The following is a 20,222-nucleotide window of genomic DNA, read 5'->3' as shown; positions in this document are numbered from 1 at the left end:
TAGCACCCAGAGCTCATAGAGAACTCAGCATAGAGAGCGCATAGCACCCAGAGCTCATAGAGAACTCGGCATAGAGAGCGCATAGCACCCAGAGCTCAACTACTACTACTAGACACAGAGCCACACCACACAGCTGGCTGTCATATACAGTATATTATTATTATTATTACATGGCTGTCATATACAGTATTAATATTATTACATGGCTGTCATATACAGTATATTATAATGTATGGCTGTTATATTATTATTATTACATGGCTGTCATATACAGTATATTATAATGTATGGCTGTTATATTATTATTATTACATGGCTGTCATATATATATATATTTATTATTACATGGCTGTCATATTTATTATTTATTACATGGCTGTCATATTTATTAAATGGCTGTCATTATTATTACATGGCTGTCATATTTATTATTATTACCGGTATATGGCTGTCATATATATATATAATATTATTACATGGCTGTCCTATTTATTACATGGCTGTCATATTATTATTATTATTATTATTATTACATGGCTGTCATATATATATATATATATATATATATTACATGGCTGTAATATATATATATATATATTTATTATTATTACATGGCTGTCATATTTATTATTATTACATGGCTGTCATATTTATTATTATTTCATGGCTGTAATATATTTCTTATTATATGGCTGTCATATATATATATATATATATATATATATATATATAATATTATTACATGGCTGTCATATTATTATTATTATTATTACATGGCTGTCATATATATATATATATATATATTACATGGCTGTCATATATATATATATATATATATTTATTGTTATTACATGGCTGTCATATTTATTATTATTACATGGCTGTCATATTTATTATTATTTCATGGCTGTAATATATTTCTTATTACATGGCTGTCATATTATTATTATTATTATTTATTACATGGCTGTCATATATAACTGGTCAAGAGCGATCTAAAAGGGCAGGTGTATCCTGAGGACCAGGTTACAACCAGCTGAATAAAGTGATAAATCCAAGGTGGCAGGTTACAGCTCTGTATAGACCGGTATGGCTTAGGTATATCCCGGGTACTGGGTTACAGCCAGTTAGAGATTTGAATAGAGAGATTAATACCAGGTTACAGCTGGCTGGAGCAATCTCAAAAAACAGGTATGCCCTGGGTACTTGTTGACAGCCAGTTTGAAAATACCTAAACTGGAAAAATTCTCCAAGTCAGCGGTGCTTCCAGTTTGGTTACTTTGACCCTAAACTTGAAATTCAATTTAAATTTCCCAACAGTCCTCACGATAGTTAATAATCCTGCCAGTAGTCATTTAATTTTATCTCCCTAGTAAGGAAGACAAATGGGTATTTGAGCCTTTGCCTGACCAGCTAGGATTTACCGCTCTGTTCAGATATCTCATAACTGGCTGCAATCGGGTACACAAGATATACCACTTTATTTAGACTTTCTAATCTGGCTATAACAAGACATCCAATATATATATACCTGTCTATGCAGATACGGTACTCAGATGTCTCCAAACTGTCTATAACCCGGTTTCCAAGATATACCTCTTTGTATCTCTCCAAACTGCCTATAACCCGGTATCCGAGATATACCTCTTCGTATCTCTCCAAACTGTCTATAACCCTGTATCCAAGATATACCTCTTCGTATCTCTCCAAACTGTCTGTAACCCGGTATCCAAGATATACCTCTTCGTATCTCTCCAAACTGCCTATAACCCTGTATCCAAGATACACCTCTTTGTATCTCTCCAAACTGTCTATAACCCTGTATCCAAGATATACCTCTTCGTATCTCTCCAAACTGTCTGTAACCCGGTATCCAAGATATACCTCTTCGTATCTCTCCAAATTGTCTGTAACCCGGTATTCAAGATATACATCTTCGTATCTCTCCAAACTGTCTATAACCCGGTATCCAAAATGTATCTCTCCAAACTGTCTGTAACCCGGTATCCAAGATATACATCTTCGTATCTTTCAAAACTGTCTATAACCCGGTATCCAAAATGTATCTCTCCAAACTGTCTATAACCCGGTATCCAAAATGTACATCTGTATTTATACTACTCCAAATTGACTGTAACCCTGTATCCAAAATATAGCTCTCTATTAAGATCTCTCCAAACTGGCTATAACCTGGTACTCAGGGACTATCATAGCAGGATTAACCTTAAGGCGTCCACCTAGGGGTTAGACAGGGGCCCTGTTATCATGAATTTGATTGGCTACATTTACCATACCTATGTGAATAATGAAGGGGGCCCAAACTGGAAATCTGCCTAGGATCCTGTGGGCAATATGTGGTAAAATGCAAAATAAATTGTTACTCCAACCATAAAACAGTGTTTAAGAAAATTCTATCAGAGTAACTTTTCAACTTTTCTGCCAGTCCTTACATTGGCTTCCTGTATGCTATAGGAGTCAATTCAAGGTACTAACTCACACCTATAAAGCACTGAACAACTCTAGCCCCTCTTATATCTCCTCACAGATCCATAGGTATGTCCCTTCTTGGTCTCTCCGCTCTGCCCGTGACCCCCTCCTGTCCATTGTCCGCACCCGTATGGCCAACTCGCGCTTGCAGGACTTCTCGCGGGCGGCTCCCTTCCTATGGAATAGCCTGCCTACCGCCATCAGACTCTCCCCTCTCTTGCATCTTTTAAGAAGTGCCTTAAAACCCATCTCTTTAGGAAAGCTTATGGCCTCCAAGACTAACCCCTACCTCACATACCTGTCTCTTGCCCTCTCCTAAAGGGCAGCCCACCTTATTTGATTGCAAATTCCTGTCCTAATGTGTTTTACACCCCACCTCCTATAGAATGTAAGCTCGGTTGAGCAGGGTCCTCTTCAACCTATTGTTCCTGTAAGTTTATTTGTAATTGTCCTATTTATAGTTAAATCCCCTCTCATAATATTGTAAAGTGCTACGGAATCTGTTGGCGCTATATAAATGGCAATAATAATAATAATATACAGATCCCCCCCCCCTGGAAAAAAAAGGAAAAACGATAATGTTGCTCCTTCCCAGAGCCAAGGCCAAGATTCCTCTGCATCTCGATCTTCCTCTGCTGATGTCACTCCCCCTTGTCGGTCGTCATGGAGCAGAGAGGAGGCATACTGGCGTCAGATGCCAATTTTTGCACAGAATTAACATTATCCTCCCAGAACTCTTATTCCAAGTTGGCTAATAACACTGCCAGAGGTAGATTGGTTAATTCCTGTATGTGCAGTGTTTCATAAATAAATGCTGCACATAGTCTCCAGGCACCATGACCACTTTAAATCACGGAAGTGGTCATGGTGCTTAAAGTAACCCTTTAAGCAGCCTAGGGTACCTCATTGCACAACAAGCTCTTGTCCATGTGCCGCAGTATACTATTGACACAGCACTGGCCAGGAGATAAAGAGAGCCGAGGAGCAAAAATGGCTGAACTAAAAGCACACAAGGGACGCAGCTTCAACACGCAGAACAGATGCGCGTGTTTTTCCGTGCAGAGTCAGAGGGCAAGGAATATCTTTTAGTCTACAGACAGCCAACTTTTCCAGATAACATTATTTTCTGTCTTTTTGTACATTTAATTTTCGTTTCCTTATGAACCTTATTATTTGTTCTGCTTTACTGTTATAGCTCTTTAATAACAGTATTTTTCTCTTTGGTTTTAATCATATAGGACTTTCCAACTTATTAGTGAACAGTAGGTTTTTATATTCATGAGAAACAGGCTCCAGATTTTTATTTGTTAATATTTCATTATGAGTTTCGGTTTGACCTGTAATCACTAAAAGGCAGTGTATGTTCATCTTTCATTCAGTAGAGGCAGCTAAATAAGATGTCTATGTTCCTATATTGCATGGATAACTTGACATTATTAGACCTAGTACGTTTTAAGGCTGTAACTTAAACAGACGCCAAGTTGACGTAAGTACTACGTTACATGTAAGTATAACTCATTTTCAGGTATGAAGAATTAAAACGAAATTTGTTCAGATTTTTGAAACTCCTGATAAACCTAGATTTATTTTTTCTTCATAAATCTACATTGACTGTCATAAGCCATATATTCAAAGAAGGAAGTCTGTTATAAGCCTGTCAAAATGTGGTATGCTGTGTCTTTAATTTAAAAAGCAGGTTTTATATCAGAACTGACGGCCCCCACATATTAATATATTTTGAAACTTAGACAGCCCATAGATATTAGAAACTACAGTTTAAATGGATGGGTAACCAAAACTCAATTCTATAAATCATGGGCAGCAACATACATATAGAGAGCGATTTTTTATAACCTGAAATTCTAAAATACTGTGTGTGCGCTCCAAAAATATTCTGTATTTATTTTTATTTTGTGGAGCGCACAAACCGTGTGCATGGTGAAATGAAACTGCATTTTCTTTTTTTATTTAGGCAAATCCTTTTACCAAGCTTCACATTCCCTTTTTTCACATTGAATCCACTTTTATTGATTGCATACCTACAATATAGAGAGAGAGAATTCATAACTTGCATTTTGCATAGGAGCTGTCCTGATTGTCCTGTTAACGTCTTTTGTGGTTGTTGTTTTTTTAGGATAGAATGTTGATCAAAGATGGATCGTGCAGCTAGCCACAGCTGCCACCTTCTGCAGCAACTTCATGAACAGCGCATCCAGGGATTGCTGTGCGACTGCATGCTAGTGGTGAACGGTGTTTGCTTTAAAGCACACAAAAATGTACTAGCTGCTTTCAGCCAGTATTTCAGGTACCATTTTTCTGGTTCTATGTAAGTAATGGTGGGAAAATACAAATGGGAATGATATAATCCAGCAATGGAAGATCCTCCAATTCTTGTGTTTTGCGTGTATGATAGACAACCCCTTCCTTTTGGATAACATAGGGTTAAAACCATTTATCACTAACTGGGTTTACTACGTACCAATTGGGCTTTAGAGCAAATACTCCATAGTATTCTTAGCAAATTTCGGAGAAATCTTATCCGCTAAATGTATGTATATATGTTAATTGGTAGCATCTGGATTTTGGTAAATACAATCATCTATACCTTGTTTTGGTCACTTTTTAAAATTCTTCTGCAGTTCTTTATAATAAAAAAATAAATTCCTACCCTACCTTTGGCACTATGCATAACCCGAGAACAGTTTTCTATTTCATGATTTGTGACAAACCATATCCAATCACCAACATGACTATCTCTATGCTCACATTGCAAGAGAAGACATTTCAGGGCAACTTTAACTTAATCTCTCCTACCCCTTCCCTTACTCTTCTGATTTCGGTGTATACCTTTTGCTGTTTTACATTTGCACATCTAGCAAGCAAAGTAAAATTAGGTAGCCACATTTGTTTGGTTGAACACCTTGGAAAATTAAAGTTTAGTGCCTAGGTTATGATCTTGCACACACTGTCATAAATTGGGCATATCTTGGTCAACACAATGCGCTATTAGTATGTTAGATTGCACACTACTTGTTTTGAAGAATTAATGAGTTTATTTTTCATTGTTTCAACAGATCATTATTCCAGAACACTTCAAGCCAGAAAAATGATGTCTTTCATTTAGACATTAAAAATATTGGTGGGATAGGTCAAATTTTGGACTTTATGTATACATCTCACCTAGACTTGAATAATGATAATGTGCAAGCCATATTGGATGTTGCTCAATGCCTTCAAGTGCAGAATGTCCTCAACATGTGTTACAGTTTCTTGAAACTAACTTCTGTTGTAGAGCAGGTAACGTCTACACCGTTTAGCAATTCTTCACCCCTTCAGAGTACTTTCCCAACCTATACAAATTCCATGTCAAATGAGCAACTCGGTCCTCCATTGTTACAGCCTACAGGACAGGATGAAGATCCTGCCCAGGTACCTCAACCTCCTAAGGTTCCAGATGAGATAGCAAAACCAACCTCTGTTCCTTTAAATGATAAAGAAACTCCTATAAAACAACTAAATCAACCTTACAAATTGCGAGACTTTTATAGTAAACAGTTTTACAGGGAAAATGCTGATAAAGTAGCAGAACAACAAACATCTGTTAGCACAGTTACAGAAAATAACCAAATTGAAACCCAGTCCTGGACTTTGAATAGTTCTGCTCCCATATTGGCGCCATCGGATTCTCTACCCCTGGAACCACTGCCTGCGTTCTCGCACACGTTTGTCTCAACACAGGAGCCAGAGAGATCAACATTGCAGTTCCCAATTGAAATGCGTCTGAAGAAAGCCATCCATCTGAAAAAGTTAAACTTTCTTAGATCTCAGAAGCCAGTCGAAGAGTCTGCTGAGCATGTTGCCATCTTGCAAAATATAGTTGAAGACACAACGTTTACCCATGAAAAAGAGTCTGAGGAACGCTGCAGCGTAGCTGGTGAAATGTTTGCAAATCTGGAGGGACATGTCGAAGAGAGGTCAGAGAGTCCTTCGACTGTAGAAGAGCAAGATCTATCAAATAAACACTGTGCTTGTGATATGTGCGGGAAGAGTTTCAAACATCCAAGTAATCTGGAACTACATAAACGTTCTCATACAGGTACAGTGAGGTAATAGTGTATGTTTAGATCACCTACTTATTAAATGCATATAGTTCAGGGAAGTTGTGATTTAAATCACATAATATGCTGTAGATTAAAAAAAAAAATATTGGGTTGATGATGAAAGGGATTTATATTAAAAAATAAAAAAAAGCACCGTTAGGGGCTGAGCTTTAGGGGGTTCCTTTTCAAATTTCAAGTTGAAATTTCAAGTTGAAATTGAAATGTCTTGGTTTACTGCAAGTTTCTCCCCACCTCCACACATAATCTATTTAGTTCATTCAGGTTTTTAGCATCTCTTACCAAAGCCCTTCTCCCTTATTTGCTCGGTTTGGCCAGGCAGCCTGCTAATGGAAGAGTCCTGGTTGTTCTTAGCTGCTTCCTGTTCCAAATTATTATGCAAATGATATTTTTCTTATTTACCTAAATAATTGATGTAAATAACAGTCAGCATAATTCTCATGTTATCAACTATTAAGAGTACAATTCAAATTTTATTGAACAAACCTTATGATAACAGTATTTTTTTAAAACATAAAAAACTTACAATGCACTGTTCCAAATTATTATGCACAGTAAGTTTCAAAACACTTTATAGGTTGTAAAGAACTGAAAATTGCGATTTGTTGTATTTGCAGCATATTTACTGAAATCAAAAGCTATTTCAATCAAGCTTATAACAACATTTTAACTTTTTAAACATTTTAACAGGTCACGTTACATTTTAACATAGGACCCCTTATTTGATAGCAGCTTCACAAGTCTTGCATCCGTTGAACTTGTGAGTTTTTGGACAGTTTCTGCTTGAATTTGTTTGCAAGATGTCAGAATAGCCTCCCAGAGCTGCTGTTTGGATGTAAACTGCCTCCCACCCTCATATATCTTTTGCTTGAGGATGCTCCAAAGGTTCTCAGTAGGATTGAGGTCAGGGGAGGATGGTGGCCACACCATGACTTTCTCTCCTTTTATCCCCATAGCAGCCATTGATGCAGAGGTATTCTTTGCAGCATGAGATGGTGCATTGTCATGCATGAAGATGATTTTATTACGGAAAGCATAGTTCTTCCTTCTGTACTAGGGAAGAAAGTGGTCAGTCAGAAACTCCACATACTTTGCAGAGGTCATCTTTACACCTTCGGGGACCCTAAAGGGGTCGACTAGCTCTCTTCCCATGATACCGGCCCAAAACATGACTCCACCACCGCCTTGCTGACGTCACAGCTTTGTTGTAACAGGGTGGCCGTCCACCAACCATCCATCTGGACCATCCAGGGTTGCACGGCACTTATCAGGGAACAGGACTGTTTGAAAATTAGTCTTCATGTATTTTTCGGCCCAATGCAGCTGATTCTGCTTGTGAACTTTGTTAGTGGTGGCCGAATAGAAGGTTTATGCACAGTTGCAAGACTCTGGAGGACTCTACACCTTGATGTCCGTGAGACTCCAGAGGCACCAGCAGCTTCAAATATCTGTTTGCTGCTATGTAATGGTATTTTAGCAGCTGCTCTCTTGATCCGATGCATGGATCTGGCAGAAATCTTCCTCAATGTGCCATTATCTGCACGAACCCGTCTGTGCTCTGAATCAGCCACAAATCTCTTAATAGTGCGATGATCACGCTTAAGTTTTCGTGAAATATCTAATGTTTTCATACCTCGTCCAAGGCATTGAACTATGTCCCTCTTTTCGGCAGCCGAGAGATCCTTTTTCTTCCCCATATTGCATGAAAATGGTGCTCTGCTTGATAATGTGGAACACCCTCCTGTTAGTAGTTTTTCCTTAAATTGGGCTCACCTGGCAATCTAATTATCACAGGTGTTCGAGATTGTTTTCAGTGATCAAAGGAGCCCTGAGACACAATGCCATCCACGAGTTAAACTGAAAAACAAAATATTTAATCTTTGTGACACTTAACCCCTTAAGGACTGGACTTTTTTTGCGATGTTGTACATTTGCGACCAGGCATCTTTTTGACACTTTTGTGGTGTTTGTGTTTAGCTGTAATTTTCCGCTCTCTCATTTACTGTTCCCATACAAATTATATATTGTTTTTTTCAGGACAAAAGGGGCTTTCTTTACATACCATTATTTATATAATCTCATCTAATTTAATTTAAAAAAAATGAAAAAATATGATGAAAAATTGAAAAAAATACACGTTTTTTGAATTTTATGTGAAAAATCTTTTACTCATCTACAAAAGCGAATGAAAAAAACTGCTAAATAGATTCAAAATGTTGTCCTGAGTTCAAAAATACCCAGTGTTTACATGCTTTTTGCTTTTTTTTTGCATGTTATAGGGCTATAAGTACAAGTAGGATATTGCGGTTTCAAAACATACATTTTTAAAATGTATCAATAGTGACATTGTAACACTGTTATCTGTCATAAATTGCTAAATAACACCCCACATGTACATATTTTTTTAAAAGTAGACAACCCAGGGTATTCAATATGGGGTATGTCCAGACTTTTTTAGTAGCCACTTAGTCGCAAACACTGGCCAAAGTTAGCGTTCATATTTGTTTGTGTGTAAAAAACTAAATTGAACGCTAATTTTGGCCAGTGTTTGTGACTAAGTGGTTACTAAAAACGACTGGACTTACCCCATTTGCAATACCTTGGGTTGTCTTCTTTTGCAAATGGTATGCCATCATGGGGGTAATTCTCATTCCTGGGCTACCATACGCTCTCAAAGGCAACGTAACCAACCTGGCCATTTTCAATGTAAAAATATTTGACCTATATATTTGACCCTGTAACTTTCAAAAAGGCTATAAAACCTGTACATGGGGGGTCCTGTTCTACTCAGGAGACTTTGCTGAACACAAATATTAGTGTTTCAAAACTGGAAAATGTATCACAACAATTATATCATCAGTAAAAGTGCTGTTTGTGTGTGAAAAATGCAAAAAAAGTCACTTTCACTGACCATATCATCGCTGTGATATGTTTTACTGTTTTGAATCACTAATATTTGTGTTCAGCGAAGTCTCCCGAGTAAAACAGTACCCCCCATGTACATGTTTTAGGGTGTCGTAGAACGTTACAGGGTAAAATACAGTGATAGCAAATTAAATTCTCTGGTCTTTCGGCCTGGGTTGGCAGGCAGGTCCCTTAAATTGCAATCAATAAAATAACTTAATTATGTAAAAATATTACCTAAATACGCACGTAGAATTTAAATATATATGCATATTTATATATTTGAAGTCTACGTGTATATTTATATAATTATTTATGTAATTTTGTATATCGACATATGAATAGTTTGCATTCTTTTTATTTATTTAAATATACATAGATATATATACAATTTCATTCTAAGTGTATTTTGATATAAATATATATATATTAATATCAAAATACAGTTAGAATAAAATTTCGTATAGATATATAATTTTTTTTCAATTTTTTATTATTATTTTTAATTTTTTTAATTTAATTTAAATTATTTATTATTCGTATTTTATAATAATATATATATACAATATATATAGTTATTATATATATTGTATATATACGTGTGCAAATTAATTATAAGTGTATTTTTATATTAATATATGTACATATTAATATAAAAATACACTTAGCATGACATTATATATATGATATATAGACATATATTATATAGGTATAATATATGTCTATATATCATATATATATACACATATATAATAATTTTTTTTTTTTATTACCTTTCACTTTAATTTTTTTTATGATTTTACACTGGCAGGGAGACTGCCTGTCAGCACAGACAGTCCCCCTGCAGGCAGAGACTAGGACACCTATTGTGACCATGTGGTCGCCCTGTTGGGCGATCACATGGCCCCAGGGGTCCTAAACCGCCATGGGGAGACTGTCTGGGCTGCAGGCAGTCTCCCCACACCGGGAGCACCGCCGATCGCCGCCGGGGGAACGACGGCGATCGGGTAAGTACATTTTAAATTTAGGACGGTTCAGGACCGTCGTCGGTCGGCAACGCAAAAATGCCGATGACGGTCCTGAACCGTCCTGCGTCCTCAAGGGGTTAAATAGAATTTGCATAATAATTTGGAACAGGGTGTAGAGGCAACTGTACTCTTGGAAACTTTCAATGCCGCCAGAATGTTTTTGTAGCCTTCCTAAGCCTTGACATAATCCTGAGGTCACCAGGCAGTTCCTGTGACCTCATGGCTTGGTTATTGCTCTGATATGCATTTACAGCCGTGAGACCTTATATTAATAGCTGTGTGCCTTTCGATATTATGTCCAGTCAAATTAATTTGCATCAGGTGAACTTCAGTCAGTGTGTAGAAACATCCAAAGATGATCCAGATAAATATCAATGTGAAATTTAAATTTTTGGTTTTTTTTTTATTTCAAAAATCATTTTTTTGCTTTGTCACTGTGTGTTATTAAGTATAGGTTGATGTGGGGGAAAGAAAAAATAATTTAAACAATTGTCGCATAAGGCTGCAGCATAAAGAAAATTGAAAAATTAAATGGTCTTGTAATAGTTTCTGAACGCAGTGTGTGCGTATGTGTATATAGATATCTATACAAACATACAAATTGTATATGAAGAAGCCGCTTGTCAGCCACAAGATGTTGTGCACCGTCTAGTGATTTTTTATTTTTTTTCATTGATTGCCAGGCCAAATGACATTCTTACTCAGAAGTTGTGAAAATGATTGTTGGAGGACAGTTAGAGGGTGTCAGTGTGTGCTTTTTATCTTCTTTATATATTTATTGTAAGTGAATGCTCTTGTGTTCCCACTATAGCCTGAATTTTGCATTCAGTTTAGTAACCGTTACCTATTTTGTTGCAGGCGAGAAACCCTTTGAATGCAGTGTTTGTGGCAAACACTTTTCACAGGTAGGACCATTTTCTGTAGTAATTTTTAATATGTAATTATTGCTTTATGATATTTTACACCACGTACACTGAAATGATTCAGCTGGATAATCATTTTGGTTGAGAGCGTCATTTTGCTGCACATGCGCAGTAGCCTCCCAATGTTTTCAATTGGCTAAGATCATTGGTCTTGATGATCTCCGCCAAGGTGATAGGGATGGCAGTGCAGAAACGAGCAGAGCGAGGGGGAGGGACTTTGTACTAAAGCAGTCGTTGTCCTCAGCATTACATACGTAGTACACTACTGAATAGCTATTGATTAGCACGATCCGTAAACTGCTGTAAAATCAGACATCCGAAATGCATAATGAAGTCTCTGTTGCCTATTTGTTCCTACTGATTTTGTGCCGATGAGTTTGATCAGAGAAAGGTGGGGGGGGGGGGGGAGAGACTAACTAGTTAGAAGGGCACTACAGTGTTAGGAATACATGTTTATATTGCTAATGCCTTAGTGTTCCTTCAAGTGCCGGTGACTAGTTATTAAGCTCCACTGTTCTATATAAAATGGACAAAAAAAAAAGTGTGTGCTTATTTACACATACATATATACATGTTCTATGGAACTATTGATTCTAAGGTTTAATTGCCATTTACATTATACTTGAAAATATTATCCACAAATTTTGGTTGATTGAGGGGTGAGATGTCTGTTTGTTATTTTGTTTCAACTTTCAACTTGACTTTATACAGAATTTTCTAGCTTTGTTAACTTCCTGTTTAGTGAATAAGGCCACACATGTATACCGAATAAGGGATGGCAGCATTCTTTTCCCTAAGGTTATTTAAATCATCGTGTAAAATAAGTAAAGTCCGACAGTGACTTGCAGTGCTGATGGGCACTGGCAGTTAAATGGAGCCGTCAATCACAGTTTTATTTCCTGCAGAACACTGCCAGATTTAGACAGTTCTACTTTTTAACCAACACACTAGCAATCATTCCTGAACAAACCAGCTGCAGTGCTTCTTACCCTGTTAGGCTTCTTCATGAAGCTAAATATCTGACTGCCGATCCCAGGACAGTTGAGGAAAAGGGTCTATGTCTGCAATAAAATGTAGGCTCTAGGGGGGGCAGAGCCTAGCAACCATGCCGAGCGGTCGCACATTGACCGAGTCAAAAACTCAAAAATGACTGCAATAATCGAGCAAAAACCTCCAATAACGCCTGCACAACAACCCCAGCTAAAGGGGTTTTCACAAGCGGCAACTAAAGCCAGGAGATTCGATCGCGAGCGACAGTCACTAACCGGGGATCGACCCGAGGCCTACGGAGGTCTTGACCAGGCAGCACGAGGGAGGCGGCCAATCCCTCCACTGCAGCAGCCTTTCCGGCTCCCCGAAGCAGCCTTTCCGGAGGTCTCCCCGAAAAAAATCCACACCCCCCCCCCCCACGCCGGCGAGGGCATCCCGGCAACCACAAGCAATGAGACCGCACCTAGGAGTCGACATGACCCTACCTGCAGGACAAGAAGGGAAAATCATGGCAGACGCAACATGTGGCCGTGCGCCAAGCACATTACTGCTTTCACTAGCGGAGAAGATAGACCGCATACTGAAAGCCTTCTGGGCCAAACTCGCCCTCTGTGAAGATACCACAGCGGTGTTGTCAGCAGAGACCACACGAGAGCCAACACAGCAGACAATAAACCCGGGAAGAGGCCACGGAGCATCCCAAATCGCGGGACGGAGAGTGCGGACGATCCAGCGTAAACCTACATTGAAACGCCACAACACTAATCAAACGGAGCGCCGCCGCACTCTCCAATACCGGTCCACACAGAAGGTACACCCTCCAGACTCCCAGATGAGCCCACAGCCCAATACACCACCCAAGAGACTAAGCCAGTCCGGGGGATCCCACGAACCCGCAACAACCCACCGTAGAGCCACAGCACTCAGCCCATAGGGGCTCACCTGGAGAAAGGCCCGGCAGGGAGGCACAATCGGAGACCACCACCAACCACTACTATGGGCACCAACCCTGAGGCTGATGGGGATCGGTTAAACAGCCTGACCTGGACTTGGTATCACTCACTAAAGACGCTGCACACTAGGTCCACCACGCCATGTACACTTTAAAGGATGCCTGCACCTGAGCTAGCCACTCATTAGCAAGTAATATATCTTGATTAATCACAAACAATAGCATAACATGCAACAAGCTGAAAACACCTCTCAAAAGCATATTCTGTAACAGCAACATTTAAAGCACCACACATATATTATCCTGCGTTGTCTAATCTTGTACCTTACCAATCACATTCAGCAGAAAAAATTACCTTTAGATACACAAAATTATTATATAAAAACGTGTAGTACTCAATAATGCTCAACTAATGTCAGGCTATGTTGTAAAATGGTACCCTTAGCTGTTGTGGCATCGAAAGCCAGCTGTGATTTTCCTATTCACACTTAGCAATGTTAACTGCTGTATGGCGCCCCCTAGCTGTGTACACATAGTTTCACTTTTATATGTATTGTCTCAACTGGCTACTGCTGTACTGCAAACCGTGCTTATACATTAAATCTACGAGAGCATAGCAACATCAGAATTGAAAAACTAAACGTTAGTTAATCTCATTGTATTCTAGTTAACCTTACTTCACCAATCTGTCTAGCTAAGCATGCTTAAAAAACAAAAATTGTGCGAATTCGCATGCCACTGTTAAACTGTTTTGACTCTTGAAATACGCTGTTGTGGCGACTGTTGACACGTTGTAATCATCTGCACAGCAAAAATAAAGAATTAATTTTTTTTTTTTTTTAAATGTAGGCTCTACAGTTTTGTGGCATATGTTTATGCCACTCACCGCTAAAATAAGTGTCCCTCTTTGCGCATTTGAAATGGTGGGAGGTATGCTAGCAGCTCCCATCAAACTCAGTTGTGTACTGCAAATGCTTGTTTGATGTCTGCTTATGCACAGCACATTGTACGTTAATTTCTTTGGGGAAAATTGGATTTGATGGAGTCACTTCCTGCTTTTTTTGCAGCACCAGAGCCTGGTGGAAACTTTGAGAATAACGTTCAAAATATGGTTTTTTGTTTTTTTTACTTAAAGGAGCACTATAGCCAACCAGATCAATTCAGCTCAGTGCGGTGGTCCTTTCAGTTTTAACCCAGCAATGTGAAACATTGCAGTTATGTGAAAACTGCAATGTGTACAATCTGTTACTAGTGGCTGTCTTCCTGAAACTTAGTCTGGGAATCAAAGGCTGTTCATAGCAGCATTTGATTGGAGGGAAAGCAGAGATCTTGAACTTAGATGCTGACATCAGTGGAGGTGGAGCTGGCATTTGCAGCAGAAGGGTCCCAGCACTGGAAACGAGGTGAATAATCTTTATTTCACTTTAATTTTTACACTTCAAAAGGGAACCTAAATTCAGGAAATTATAATTTGGAACTATAGGTTCTCTTTAATGTACCAACATATAATGGATATATAATATACCCCAAAAGAATGAGGTCAGATTCAGCTTAAAGCAAATAAACACGGACATTACGCGCCCTCAATTATCTGTAAAAATAACAATAACCTACCTCAAATCAAACCACAGGACAGTATCTAGCTGTAGCTTCTCTCCCACCACTGCGAGATCATAACTATTAATAATCTCCTGACCATTCCAAGGCTCCTCAAAAGCCAGCATTAGAAGGCAACGTTCACGCACTGCAATCGCCGCATGGTGCCACTTCAGCAAGCTGCAGAACTTCAGGGGTTTGGAGTGTTCCTGAAGTGGGAATGTGTTACAATTGCAGAATAGAATTTAATGGAATGCATGCATTGTGTATCCAGCAGGGGGTGCTAATCACATGCAAAGCATTCTCCATTACAGACATATGCAGGCTTGCCACTACCTCTGTGAAATGTTGATCTCTCTCCTCTTTCAGGCTGGCAATCTTCAAACTCATTTACGGAGGCACTCTGGTGAAAAGCCTTATATCTGTGAGATATGCGGCAAAAGGTATGAAGCAAAACTTTTTTATTTTTTTTATTTCTGGATCCAGTAGGCATGAAAAAATGAATATACTTACTGGGAACAACACAATGTTTTCTTAAATTGTTTTCAGACATTTGTATCAGTCATGTTGATTGTTTGCATAAACTTTTTATTGCAGGTTTGCAAATTCATTTAAAGGAACAAGGAGTCAGTGTCTCCTTGCAGAGTGTGGCGACGATGAACGTCGGTCCCGCAATCTTTTCAGGATCAATCCCAGGTGTTACTTTTAGGGGATGTCAGAGTGACAGTCACAGAGGTAGTATTGAGCAGCAGTGTACACTCTGCCTAATTTTACACTGCGGAAGCTGCAGGGACGGTCATTAAGCCGTAGTGGTTCTGATGTCCATAGTGTCACTTTAACAGTATACATTAGTTACATTGGAATAAATTGTGTCCCCGAAGCTCAATACATGAACAATTGTTAACTTCAGAGAGTGTTTCATATTAAATTAAGTTCGGCAAATCTATAAGTAAGATATAATGCCGTGGAGTGTTGATAACACATTTCAGTATTGTTTGAAGCAATCCTACTGTCTCTTAAAGGGATACTATAGTGTTATGAATACAAACCAGTATTCCTAACACTATAGCTCCCTCTGACTCCCACCTTTCTCGCAGCCCCTCCCGGCCAGTAAAGGGTTAAGCCCTCCTCCTTCTCTGAGTTATCCGACAGGGGGGCCTATTGCTCATGAGCGGCGAGCGCATTATGCCCTCCCCATAGGGGTATCTATTGAATCGATGCAGAGTGTGAGGATATGAAGTGTCAGTTCGGCAACCAAAAGTCGCCTAGCAAGCAGAAGGCGCCGCTAGTGGCTGTCTGGTTGACCATCACTAGCGGGTGACTTAGTGCTGAAGTGTAAACATGGCTGTTTCTTTAAAACTGCAGTGTTTTACTTTGCAGGACTATGGACAATAGGGATCCTGTGCCCAGACCACTTCAATTAGCTGAAGTGGTCAGGGTGCCTATTGTGTCTCTTTAATCCTTTGGTGAATGGCTTTTTTACAGTTAGAATTATATTCTATCATTTTTAATTGGCTTAAGTAGGTAATAAGGTAAGAGCGGAGTCATGAAAGGAAGGATGAGAGAGGATTAAAGTGAGTAGCCAGTAGGTACATATACTGAATAACCTTATAGTTCTAGGGGTTTGATACTGGGACTGTCTCAGTCATGTGGTGTAAATTGTGACAACTGGCAAAAATATTCACTTTCTATTTAATGAATCAAAGATTTGTTCAAATTATGTGTAATTTATTTATTTCAGGTTTTTTGTTTTTGTTTTGTTTTTTAGAACTTTTCACGTGTCTGACTGAGTAGTCATGTTGGGCAGATTCTGTTGTTTCCTGACCAGCAGCTGCTAAGCCTATCTTATCTACTGCTGCAGGTTCGCACAGGGCAATCACAGCAGTAGGTAGTTAAGGTTGGTCAGGTAACAGTTGAATCTGGCTCCTTAACCAGATGAAAAAGCAAAATGATTTGTAAAAAATAATTAAGTTTCATTGAATGTAATAAACTTTTAAACCACAATAAGTGAAAATGTTGTCCTTTTAGCTGTACTTGTTGTTTTGTATGTGTGTATGTTCATGCATGTTTTGTTACTGTGTATGTGTGTTCTATAATGTCTATGGTCTCTAAATTCTGTTGTGTGTTGCTAAAGAGCCATTCATCTAGCTATTAGAGTATATCCACAATTAGGTGAGCTTCTCCTGAATCTGTACATCAAGAAAGGTTGTTTTTTTTGCATTTAGTAGTATAACAAATGGGTCTGGACACACGTGCCTTTGATGTCCTTTAACTAAGGAATTCTGGAAAAGACCTATAGCAGTCTGCAAATTGTATGTGCTGCCTTCTTGTTGAAGGTTTCTGTGATTGCTTTTTTTGCCTAGAAATATTTTTTGTCTACCTTTCAGATTTGCAGTCTCGGGTGATGTTCAACGCCATATCGTTATTCATACCGGAGAGAAGCCTCATTTGTGTGATATCTGTGGCAGAGGTAACTTAACCGTACCAGAATTGAATTGAAATGGAGTAAAATTTAAAAACCGTTGTTTCTCCTCGGTTTCTATAGCAGCACTATCACACATTTCAGCTGCTGTTTGGCTACAGGTTTTATAATTATCTGTCCAGGAATTGAAGACGTAATGATGTCTAATGGCTGCTATGATCCATACAAGGAACTGTAGTGATCCTCTTACACCTAGAATACACCAACAGATCCACGCTGTGGCACCATTAACCAGTTCGTTCCTTGTTTATATTGGCAGGTTTTAGTAATGTTAGTAACCTGAAGGAGCATGAAAAGACTCACGCAGCAGATATGACATACACATGCGATGAGTGCGGGAAATCCTTTAACATGCAGCGTAAACTGATAAAGCACAGAATCAGGCACACAGGGGAGAGACCCTACAGCTGTTTAACATGTGGTAAGTGCATTTGTTTTTCTGGATTTTTGGGGGTTTGTTTTTCTGGATCTTTATTTCCAAAACTTATTTTTCAGGGTCACAGGAAAGTTGGTCTAGAAGGGATTACCATTGTCTGGATTTACTAATGTATTAAATGTAACGTATTGTATTCTAGGTAAAAAGAAACGCAGTTTGTCAAGGTAATGCTATAGTGTGATATCTGTCCTTCATCGGTGACATGTTGTTGCTAAGCAACAGAAAGTACAATGTATACTTCTTTAAATCAAACCATCAGATGTGCCAGGTGAATAATTAACACATTAAAGGAACACTATAATTAAATACAATCTATATATGTTTAAATAGATCTGTTCCTTTGATGTTTAGACACCCTGTTTCTGTTTTGTTTCTTTTTTTATTTTTTAAATAGTGGTTTTGGGACTTGAAGTGTCCCTTTTCAAAGGAAAAATATACCTTTAAAATGGCATTGTTGGGTCCTCTTCTGCAGTGTTTCTCAACCTTTTACAGAGAGGTACCCCTGCCTCGAGAAAGTAATTTTGATTGATTTTAAATTCCAAATGAAACATGTAGACACTGATATTTAAGTTAAACCGATATTGGTGAACAAGCTTGACTAAAGTTAGCAAAGAATATTTTTAAAATAAATATATGACACAATGTGAATATTTTCTATGTAAGGAGACAGTGACACACTCATTTGTACACAGAGCACACTGACAGACACACTAACTGACAAACATACATTCACTGACACTCCCTGATTTGATACTCACTGACACACACTCTCACTGATTTTACTCATTCACCGACCGTCACATACACAGGCTTTCACACACACACACACTCAAAATTTTTTTGTTTGTTTGTTATTTATATTTTAGTCCACTCAGCCTCCCTACCTTTGGGAGGGCTGGATTGGGTCCTGTCCCTGAGATCAACTGTGGGTCTTGTGTAATCTCTGTGCTCTTCCAGCATTGCTCTCTTGTGCTTGGTTTAGAGGGACTGGAGTGATGTCATAACCTGGCTCCTGGCATCACCACAGAGTGTGAGAGAGCAGTATTGGAAGATCATAAAGAATACAGCGCCCTCGCTGCCTCCGCATTCATTCTCCCTCAACCAGCCCTAAAGTGACCAGCCTTTGGGGCGCGTACACAGGTTGATATACTAGGTTTTACTGTAGAAAGAGGCAGAGCCACTCTATTGCATTCCTTCAGAAGCACAGTGTATTAAGATGGAAATCATAGCTTAAGTCAAAACTATTAAAACTATGCTTTGAGTCATACTTTTACAAAGATGCTAAAAAATAGTTTGAGCTAACTGATCCTTTACACACAGAGCATAAAATAAGTGTGTGTGTGTGTGTATATATATATATATATATATATATATATATGTATATAAATATATATATATATATTTATATTTTTTTTTTAATTTAATAAAAAAAAAAAAAAAGAAAAGAAAAATGTTTATTAATAAACATTTACCAACATTTCTCTGAACTAACCTTAAATTGAATCACTTTTTTTTTTCGAGTGGTCTATCAGTTCACTTCAATACATTTGTACATTGTTAAAATTTTTTACAGTCTGTTTAATTTTTCCTTTAACTTTTTGTCAATGGTAGGTAATAAATTTGGCGGCTCTGGAGATTTACGCAGACATGTCCGAACGCATACAGGGGAAAAGCCTTACACTTGTAACATTTGCAACAAAAGCTTCACTCGCTCTGCTGTTCTTAGAAGACATAGGAACATGTATTGTCGGGCTGGAGAAAATGGTCAGAATACGCCAGAGGTTTTCCCTACCACATCCTCCGACATGGAAAAATCTCACAATGCAGATACATTGACTCAGGAAATGACTGTACCTTTTGTAACTGGTAACGCGGTGGAAAGAGCGGAGTACGAAGGAAATGCGACAAATTCGTTTTGCAAATTGCAAACCAGCATTCAACAACAAGAATTAGTTGGGCAAGAAAAACTGTCCGTAGAACGCGTGAGACATACCAAGCCTCATTCACCTGATACAGCTCACGGCTATACTTTCACTGAAGTAGAAGTAGCTGTCACAGATGAAACGTTACACCCGGATATATCTATGATTCGATCCTCGTTAGTAACTTTAGAGAATAACTGCACCGAGCCCTTAGGTAACCGGATATCTTCCAATGTGCACCGGAATTCCGATGGTCCTTTCTTTTCAAGTATGACGTTGTGGGGTTTGGCTATGAGAACCTTGCAAAATGAAACAGACATGGAGCAGTAAATATTATTTTCTTGTTTTTTTTTCTTTTTTTATCATTTCTGAAAATGCACTCTT

General features: G+C 38.4%; 1 protein-coding gene across 2 annotated transcripts in view; it reads left to right on the top strand.

Annotated features, from left to right (window-relative positions):
* ZBTB49 (zinc finger and BTB domain containing 49) overlaps positions 1–20,222 on the top strand; it is a 20,760-nt gene extending 538 nt beyond the window's left edge. The window contains exons 2-8 of one of the 2 annotated variants that reach the window (XM_063457774.1): positions 4,622–4,792; positions 5,562–6,583; positions 11,396–11,442; positions 15,368–15,441; positions 17,386–17,468; positions 17,740–17,901; positions 19,528–20,222. In XM_063457774.1, the coding sequence (XP_063313844.1) occupies positions 4,641–4,792; positions 5,562–6,583; positions 11,396–11,442; positions 15,368–15,441; positions 17,386–17,468; positions 17,740–17,901; positions 19,528–20,168 (2,181 nt within the window). In that variant the 5' untranslated portion in view covers positions 4,622–4,640 and the 3' untranslated portion in view covers positions 20,169–20,222. The remainder of the gene's footprint in view (positions 1–4,621; positions 4,793–5,561; positions 6,584–11,395; positions 11,443–15,367; positions 15,442–17,385; positions 17,469–17,739; positions 17,902–19,527) is intronic. The other variant, XM_063457775.1, reaches the window with a different exon arrangement.

The sequence above is a fragment of the Pelobates fuscus genome, chromosome 6, assembly GCF_036172605.1.
Source record: "Pelobates fuscus isolate aPelFus1 chromosome 6, aPelFus1.pri, whole genome shotgun sequence".
Classification (NCBI taxonomy): Eukaryota; Metazoa; Chordata; class Amphibia; order Anura; family Pelobatidae; genus Pelobates; species Pelobates fuscus.
This window is presented reverse-complemented; position numbering and strand designations above follow the sequence as displayed.